Source organism: Solanum stenotomum, chromosome 8 (genome assembly GCF_019186545.1).
Source record: "Solanum stenotomum isolate F172 chromosome 8, ASM1918654v1, whole genome shotgun sequence".
Taxonomy (NCBI): Eukaryota; Viridiplantae; Streptophyta; class Magnoliopsida; order Solanales; family Solanaceae; genus Solanum; species Solanum stenotomum.
This window is the reverse complement of record NC_064289.1, coordinates 36,162,597-36,172,911: the sequence shown is the minus strand read 5'-3', so window position 1 is coordinate 36,172,911 and position 10,315 is coordinate 36,162,597. Positions and strand designations below refer to the sequence as shown.

At 31.5% G+C, this 10,315-nt stretch overlaps 1 protein-coding gene across 1 annotated transcript; it reads left to right on the top strand.

Annotated features, from left to right (window-relative positions):
- The first annotated feature begins 3,869 nt into the window (after positions 1-3,869).
- LOC125873369 (calmodulin calcium-dependent NAD kinase-like) lies at positions 3,870-8,441 on the top strand. The gene is made up of 8 exons (XM_049554292.1): positions 3,870-4,158; positions 5,079-5,302; positions 5,437-5,501; positions 6,589-6,810; positions 6,900-7,026; positions 7,550-7,872; positions 7,954-8,098; positions 8,194-8,441. The coding sequence occupies exons 1-8, from the start codon at positions 3,870-3,872 to the stop codon at positions 8,431-8,433; spliced, it is 1,635 nt and encodes a 544-aa protein (XP_049410249.1). The 3' UTR covers positions 8,434-8,441.
- Positions 8,442-10,315: the final 1,874 nt, after the last annotated feature.

The following is a 10,315-nucleotide window of genomic DNA, read 5'->3' as shown; positions in this document are numbered from 1 at the left end:
GATATTAATGTTTTCCAATATTATATCTCCTATTACAGTTCCATAGTTACACGTTTCAATGTTCCATATTTACACGTTTCATTGATTATTATAGGGATCATTTTTTTTTTCTTTTTTGATATACCTTTTTATTTTACCAATAAAATTGGTGTTGTTATCAATAGGAGAGTTATAGTTCCTAGGAAAGTTTTGCCATTTTTCTTTTCTGCCAAACGTCTAAGACCTTCCATATTCTTCTGTTAAAATTTTTTAACCCTTCCATCTTCTTCTTTCCACATTCTTTGTTGAACATTTTTCACTACAGTTCATATCGATACCATCCGATTCACCATAGTTTCACCATGGATAGGACTCCGAGTTTGATTTATAATAGAACATTTCAACAGAATTTGCGTGTGATTGGTATAGATTGTATAACAATGTGTGAGATTGATATGTAATACCAACATGTCAGACACTATAAACTAGCATTATTATATATTATATCTTAAGTAGTTGTTAAAAGATTCGATGTATGTTGTTGGTATATAATACCAACATTTTATTCAAACCAAAATCTTTTACTGAAGTAGTGGGTTTCAGATTCAATATTTTAGGTTGGTATATGTTACCAAAATATCAGGCAGTATATTTACCCATTTTTACCATTATTTGTGTTTAAACAACTATACCAATTGTGTATGTTTTGGGTATTATATAGTACAACCAATCATTATTTTAAACATTTTTTAGCATTTTCAATGTTTTGGTTTATATTACCAGAATATCAGCCAATATATTTACCCATTTTTATCATTATTTGTGTTTAAACAACTATACCAATTGTGTACGTTCTGGATATTATATAGTACAACCAACCAATATTTTAAATATTTTTTAGCATTATTCAAATATCATATCAAATTATTACGTTAATGATGTCTATTATAAATCAAACACTCACTTTAACTAGCTTTAATTGTATTCAATGTTCTTTTTTCACCGTAAGTACACCAATTGTGCTAGATTTATTTGTATGTTACACTAATATTCACTCATAAGTTATAGCATATTTTTTTTTAACATGCTGTCAATTATCTAAGTCACCTAGAATGCAGCATTGTATGACAAACACGAGAATACCAAACATGTATGCCAAACAAGAGAATACCAAAGAAATGTCAATTCAAGAGTAACAAAAGTTGGATAGAAGTGCATTTATCAGTTTTAAAATATTCTGAACTGTTGGAAGAAAACATTAACAATAATAATTGAAAATAATATAACAATGTTAATTCTGATAAGCAAATTTGAGGCAAGTCTTTTTGTTATGCCCTGATGTACCACATTTACTACAAGTGACTTTACTCCTCTTGTATTTTCCTTCGTTGAATCCCTTCTTTCGATCGTTACTTGGTGGTCTGCCTGGTTGTTTTCTTGTAATTGGTGGTAGCATTACCTCTTCCAAAATATGCGATGGAATATTCCAAGTGCTTTCACAAGGCAATGGTTCTATTTGAATTGCATAAGTATCTTGAAAAATCTTATTACTATAATAGGAGAAACAATAATCTTCGCGATGTTTGTTTATGTATCTGATAGCTGCAACTACATATGTACACCATCATTATGTACTAAAAAAACACTACTATGAATGACACCAAAAAAATCAGAATCACACCAAATAAAAACGATACATTACACCAAATACCTTATCAATCTAAAATATTCAACCAACATAAAATTAATTTGCAAACCATCATTATGTACCAAAAAACATCACTCTGAATGACACCAATAATATCTGAATTACACCAAACTGGCAGATCATTATGTTCACAAATTAAAAACTATCATTTTCACCAAATAACTTAACGATATTTTTTACCAATTAACTTACCAAAAATCATAATCAATAAAACTGGTTTCTACTCCTAACTTATAAATCATACAAAACAAACCAAAGAAAAAATACCCCAGAAACAAAAAAAAAACTCTGAATTGTTGAATAACAACAACCTATTTTGAAATTATGGTATTATATATTAGACCAATAAATACACCAACTCATACATCAGAGTATTATTGTGGTGTCATTTACCACATCACATACCTAAACCAAATTGTGGTAATTCACACAATCAGTTAAACCATACAAATTACACCAATCGACGTATCAAAAGTAATCTGACATTTAACTCAAAAATACACCAACACATTGATCAAAGTATTAATTTACCACCAATTTATAGAAACAAATATACCAGATTAAGTACCTGATCACATATGACCAATTTTCAAATTATTATCTACACCATTTTGGATAAATAAAATACACCAAAAAACTAATCAATGTTTTTTGAAAGTTATATTTATATACCAAATAATATAACTAAATACACAAAAATATGTACCTAAAATTTAACTTTAAGTTGGTATGTGTACACCATATCACATACCAAAAGAAACTATTGATAAAATCTGTTAACATTCGGCATGCAACATACCAATTAACCTAAATTTTTTTATAAAAAAACTTATTCGACTCATCATATTACAACCAAAATCATATGATGTTTTTGTATTACACCAAAAACGTTAATATAAAACAACGAATAAATACCAAAAAGAATTAAAACACAGATTATGTGAATATCCTAATAATATTCCACAAACAATTGCTAAATCTTAATATCTATTTAATAATTAAACCTCTTACAGTTGCACCAGAACATTAACCAAAATCTTATGAATGTGTATTCCACCAAATTCGACAAAATCAAAGGAATTACTACCAAAAAGATTACCTAATGAGTCCCAACTCCCACTGTGATGAATTAAAATTGAAAAATTATTGGTCTGCATATTTGATCGTCGATCTTAGTTTGGAAGAGAAGTTTTATTTTTGTAGGAAACATTTCTTTATGGGATATGATATATAACAAATTGGAGTAAATTAGGGAAAGCAAAATAATTGGAGAAATTTAAGGGATATGGATAATTGTGGCTGAAAACGTTTTTTTATTTTTTTTAATAAGAATTCCAGTTTTGAAAAAAAAATATTGCTATTCAATTGAAAAAAAAACTATTGCTATATTCGTGTAATTAAAGTTATTAAGTTGTATACTTAAGTTTTAGATTAAATATTTAGAGGTTATGATCATGAAAATATGAGAGTTGTGGATATCAAGAGTATAAAGATGAATAGGTAATTAGATATGAGTTTTGAATATGAATATTTAAAGCAGATGATGTGTGCCTCTCCATTTTGCAAATTTACGCCCTTTTAAATTATTAATTTTTTTTATTTATCATAAAAAATAATACTTTATCCACATATATTATATTATTTATGAGAGGAGTTACGAAAAAAATCATGAGAAGAAAATAAGTTGACAAAGAAATGTAGACAATTTTGGATTATATATATATTATTAAATTAGATATTTAGTTAGGAATTAATCTAAGGAAGTGCAAAAGATGATAAATATTATTAAATTAGATATTTAGATTAGAAATTAATCTAGGGAAGTGAAAAAAGTCATTAACATTTTAATTAAAATGACACAATTTAATATTTAAATTAATTAGTTAAATGTTTTATAACATTTTAATTTATAGTAGGGTAAAATCGTAATAAAATTTTTAACTTTCTTATATATATATAGTAAAAAATAAATAAATAAATATATGATTTAGTAACTTTTTTCCCCAGAAAGTGATAATACATAAATAAAAAGAAATGGAGCTGATTATTCTCTACATCAGATCATTTTAGCACGTATTCAGATTACAAAAAATCAAAAGATGAAGAAGCAATTGCATTTGTCATTTTGGTTAAATGTTTAGGTGTGAAGCCATTTCTGCATTGTGAATTGAGCCTTTTTTGCATGGGAATTGATATGTCTGCTTCTTCATCATCGTCATCGTCATCGTCATCTCCTCCTCCTTCGTCATGGCACTTGAATAGTTATTCTGAATTCCATCCTCCTTCGTATTACTGTGTAAATATAAAGCCTATTTATATACAGATCTTTTCAGCATCTTGGATTTGTTTAATCCTTTCCGCCGCTGTCTATTATCGCCTCAAGAAAATTCGAAACCAGAAAATCATTCCTCGAATTGAACTTTCTCGTATTGGACAGGTCCTCAAGTTTGAAAATTTTTCCCATTATGTAGGTAATTATTCAATTAAAGTACCATTCTGTTTTATTTTTTTATATTTTATTTTTGTTTATCGTTATTGTTAGGATCCCATATATTGCTGTAGTTATAATTCAGTAATTAAACCTCTCCTTTACTGATAGTTTAAATTTTTATGCCACAACAACAATAATATACTCAGTGAAATTACACAAGGAATGTGTGAGAATGGTAGAATGTATGTAGACTTTACTATTACATCGGGAAGGTAGAGAGGTAGTGATAGTTTAAACTTTTACACAGTGCTCGCAAAACTCAATATTCTATATCTGCCACTCCTTTTCTTTATTTATTTCAAAAGAATGACATCTTTCTATTTTTGGAAACTCTTTGACTTTACGGTTTTCACTTTATCATTAATGATATGCATTTATACCTATAGAAATATCATGGCATGTCTAAAATTATAACGGGTCGTTTGGTAGGGTGTATAAGAAAAATGATAAATAATGTATATTAGTAATGCTTGCGTTAAATAAAATTATTTATAAAGATATGCTCCACAAATATGATGGACAAGATATAAAAAAGGTTTTGAGGGACAATTGGATCTTTAACCATGCTACTGCAAGCATTAAAACCCCTTGCATTACTATGATCGTGGATTTCCATGTATCAGTAATACACACCTCAATATACAATAGAGTGTATAACTAATGCAAGGTTAAGAAAGTGTACTAAATCAGGTACTACTAGTATAATACACAAAGCTAATACATGCATTTTTCTTCTAATACACTCTACCAAACGGACCCCAAGTTCTAAATGTGCTTTTGGACCTCCTTGCCCAGTCTAGTACTTGTCACATAAAATGAAACCTCTAGAGTACTTAAAAATGCGGTCATAAGTTTTTAGATGAGATGGTCATATAACGAAATATATGTTTATGAATGCAGCTAGACAAATGGGATTTGCAGATAGGAGACAATGTCCCCATCTGTGCAAGCTAGCTACTGAGTACATAATAAAATCAGAAGGGTGTGAAGAAGATATGTACAACTACTTTTCTAATGAACCAGATGCTGATTCGCTTTTTATAAAGCTTGTTGAGGAGTTTGAGAGATGCATCCTTAGTTACTTCGCTTTCCATTGGAGTCATGTTCCTTACATGATGAGCCAGGTAAATCGTTCAACTTTTAAGAACAAATGGATCCTTACTTATGAAATTATAACCCCAAGAAAACAAAATTTTAAGTTTGTATTGTAGTTGATCAGCTTGTAATCTTATTCTTTTACATTTTGATATCCTTTCAGGTACTGAGTGCTGATCATTTTGAGCCCAAAAAGAAGCTCCAAAACATTGTCATGGCTGCTACGAGGTATAACTGTATATCTTAATATCTGATTTGCTCTTTCATTCACAAGCGAACTTGCTGGCCATCATAAGTTTAGTGCTTATCCAATTGTTTGACAATGGACATGACCATTGATAGGAGGATGTGGAGGTTGAGAATTAGGGTGGAGGGTTGGTAGGTAGTTGGGCGTATTGCTTTTCCTTTCTTTTGGTTGTTCCTTTAGCCTCTGTTATCTTATTATCTTGTTGCTACTGTCTCTTTTTAATCATTCTTTGAACTGACGGTGTACTGGAAACAACCTCTCTACCTTCCCATGGTCAGAGTATAGTATGTGTGCACTCTATCTTACAATGGCAGGGCTAGAGCTAGCTTTTATAGTTCATTTGCATCCTTTGGCACTCTTCCTCTGTCCATTATGGTTGTTTTCCATTACTGTCCATCACAATTTTGTTCAATGTTCTCCATGTTACCATAGTAGCTTTGATTATCTCCAACCTCTTGTTTTACTCTTTATTGTAAGAGTATTTCTCTGATTTGTAAAGTACTTAAGTGAGTTATGAATTCTTAAACATGTCAATGCTCTTGTAAACCTTTTTTCTAGTCCGGTTCTTCATTTTCCTGCGCATGCTTACATCAAGCCCTTCCACATTTCCTGACATATTTGTTATTCAATTAGATTTTTTAGTTTGTATCCCGACCAATTGAGTAACTCCTATCTGATTGGCAAATCTTATTATTACATGATACATACAGTAATGCAATATTAGAACTCCGAACTCAATGATTTCCTGTCACTTCCAAGCTGATTCATTAAGACAAGTTTCAGATGCATTTGGTGCTTCATCCATGGCACCTACTTTATTGTTATTATTCAGATTACGGTCTTTGTGATTAATGATACGACAAGATATGTTGTTTGGTTCTGCTTTTGGATAATATTCCAGATTTTCGTAGTTATAAGATCCAACATAAGCTTTTGTGTAATTTTGTTAAATCTCTGTAAGTAGTTCAAACCTCTAGATTAGCAGAACATGTATTTCATTAAATCATGGTGTTCTCTTGACTTTTGCTGACTGGTACTATTGATTCTTGGGTTTTGTGTGTAATAAAGGGAACAGCGATTTGAAAGGGTAACAAAGAATCTGAAGGTTGCAAGAGTTCTTACTACCTTAGTTGAGGAGATGAAAGCAATAGGACTCGTTTCTTCAGATGATTCACAGTGCACGGATGTGATGGTTCCAATGGCTCACAAAGATAGAAGCCCTGTCCTCCTGTTTATGGGAGGTGGCATGGGGGCTGGGAAAAGCACCGCGCTCAAGGAAATTCTCAAAGAGTAAGAAAGTCATTATTTGTGAGTGTAGAGGTTTCAATGCAGTTCTTGTACATACTTATAATGCATCGACTACCTAAATTTTCACGCAGGCCATTTTGGATTGGAGCTGCTGCCAATGTTGTTGTGATAGAAGCAGATGCTTTCAAAGAATCAGATGTTATTTACAAAGCTCTTAGCTCTAGGGGACACCATGACATGCTTCAAACTGCTGAACTGGTTATATTATATGCTTCTCAATCCCTTGAAAAATGTTACAAATAAAGAGTTGCATATCTGTCCCCTATTGACCCTGGCATAGGGAAAGATAATCATTTCATTTGTACTAAAATCATATCACAACCCAAGCTCGTGGTACATACCGTTCGTTATGGCCAAACAGAACTCGCAAATTTGTGCTCAGATTATGCTACATTTAGTTGGAAGCGTTTGTACCATGTACTTGTGTTGTGTTATATAGAACTTCACTTTCCTCTCCCTTTGTTATGTGGGATTTGCCTAGGATATCATATGTGCCCTTTCTTTAAACGCTTGCCAATCTAGAAGCTTGTTAGTCCTTCTTGTCTCTTCTCCCTTCCATCATGAGCATCACTAATCAGCTAGTAAAACATTCTACTAGTCGATCCGAAGAGATTCTCTTAAATCAACCCAGTCTAGACAAAAGATATAATTTCAATGCTTTGTGACCTTGTCCTTTTAAAATCTAATTTGGAAGTGATTGCATAGATAAAGTATGTTGCAGGTACATCAGTCATCAACAGATGCAGCATCATCCTTACTTGTAACAGCACTGAATGAAGGAAGAGATGTGATCATGGATGGGACACTCTCATGGATACCCTTTGTGGTGCAGACCATAACCATGGCCAGAAATGTTCACCGGCGACGTTACCGAATGGGTACTGGTTACAAAGTGGAAGAGGATGGCAGAGTAACTGAAAACTACTGGGAACAGATTGATGAAGAAGAACAGGAAACTGATGGTACAAGAAAAAGAAGACCTTACAGAATAGAATTGGTTGGAGTTGTTTGTGATGCTTATTTAGCTGTCATTAGAGGGATAAGGTAAATGTTCTAACGATTAATTGTCATACACATTTGTTCTTCTTCTTAGCGCGCGTTAAACATGTTTCCATTTCTTTACAGGAGAGCTATCATGTGTAGAAGAGCTGTTCGGGTGAACTCGCAACTGAAATCACACAAGAGATTTGCTAATGCATTTAACACATACTGTCAGCTTGTGGATAATGCAAGGTTATATTCCACTAATACTTTGGAAGGCCCCCCTAAGGTACATACATACAAACAAATAAGTTTTCTTACATTGCTATTGCCTACTAATGTTTTGTTTTCCTCTAACAACAAGTACTATATATGTTTTGAAAGTTGATAGCATGGAAGGATAGAGACAAGACATTATTGGTGGATCCTGATGAGATAAATGTACTGAAAATGGTAGGGAGGTTGAATGAAGGAGCTGATTCCATTTATGAACTTTACAAGAACCCTCATCCAGCTTATCAATCTGGCTCAGTTTGGAAAGACATTGTTATGTCACCTTCTAGGTTGAATATTCAGAAAGAACTCAAGTATTCCATTCAAAAAGTTGAAAGAATGAGATCCTGACTCAATCATCAATATGACTTTGGGATTTGGAGGCTAAAATCCCTTCCCTAGTTGGTTTTGCCTCCTCAAAACCCTTCCTTAGCTTGTAGTCTTGAAGCCTTGTAGCTTTTAGTTGATTTCAAAGAGTTGTATTAGGTTTGACTTTTTTACTTTTTTTTGGTTTTCATCTGGTGTCCGGATAATTTGGATTACACCGAGTAGGGCTCCATTTGGGAGTAGCGCTCCCTGTGAAGGATTTTTCCATACCCAGAACTCGAATTGGAGACCCCTGATTAAGGGAGAAGCAACTTCATCACTACATTAGTTCCTTTGAAGGTAGTTTGAAAATTTGAAAGGTGTCACTTTTTTTTTTTTTGAAAAATAATAAATATGAAAGGTGCAGGTAGATTAGAAATATTTGTCTTTGTTTTTATTTTAGGTATAACATTGTTTCTAATAGTTGGCGTACTCTATTTCTACTTAGAATAAGACCTTAAAGCACACATGACAACATGTGTGCTTCTTGGCATTAAATTGAATTAAAGATTAATTTTTTCACTTTTTGTTAAACTAGTTATTCTGTGCTAAGTATGGACCCAATAATATTAATTTTATATTTTTTAATTTATTTAAGTTATGCTTAGTTATAAATGTCATAATACTTTATGAAAAATAATAAGAAAAGTAACTAATAGGCTTTAATTATTCTCATTTAATATCCTAATCTTTTCCCAATATTTTTCATTTTATTAGAAATTTTGAAAGTGAAATCATGTTTGGCTCCGATATTTTCCATTTTATTTTAAGAGTGAAATTGTGTTTGGCCGTACTATCTTTCTTTTTTTTTTTTTACAAAGAATGTCTAGAATAATGTGTTATACAAAATCACAATGTAGCATACATATTGTTAAGTTCTAATAATAATGCTTTAACCGAGTTAAATTCTTTGTTATATTAAAATCACTTTTTAATATATAAATTTATTATATAAAAAATTGACATAGTAAAATTATAATTGAATATTTGTGAACTTTGAATACTCCTCCAATAAACAACCAATTGAATGAAAAGAAGAGGCATGGTATATGTTGAAGGGATAAAGTTAAAGGGATTAAACGAGGGGTAATGCTTCAATTGGTTGTACTCAATGTCATATTTTGTGTACTTTCTTTTATGGACAAAATGGGTTCTATATCTTTGATGTATTCTTCCTAATTGGTGGACCTCAGCGATCATTTCAAACATACATATATGACAATGACAATGACAATGTCATAATAGATAAACATGACTCGTAACTTCACGCCAGCAGATAACTATGACCTTTAACTTTGGGTGTGCACAAGCACTACTAAAAAACTGCTAAAAAACGACGGAAGAAAAAGCGACAGACAGCGTTGCTCCAAAAAAGCGACGGACTAAGAGATGCCGTCCGTCACTTTTTAATTAAAATAATTATTTTTAAAATTATTTTACAAAAAGCGACGGACTGCATCTCTTAGTCCGTCGCTTTTTTTACGGATTTTTGCGCTATATATATATAATTAATAATAATTTATTTAATATATATAGAGACGTCGTCCGTCGCTTTTTATTAAAAATAATTATTTATAAATTAAACAATAACCACGCTGTCCGTCGTTTTAGTTTATTTTATTTTATTAATTAGGTTTTTAAAAAAGTGACGGACAGCATCTCTTAGTCCGTCACATTTTGGTCAAAATATCTAGTCAAACATTTTAAAAAAGTGATGGACATCGTCTCTTAGTCTATTGCTTTTTAATTAAATTTTTTTAATTTTTTTTTTTAGAAGCGACGGACGGCATCGCTTAGTCCGTCGCTTTTTTTCGCGTATTTTTGCTAATTAATTATTTTATATAGATAGTGATGCAGTCCATCGCTT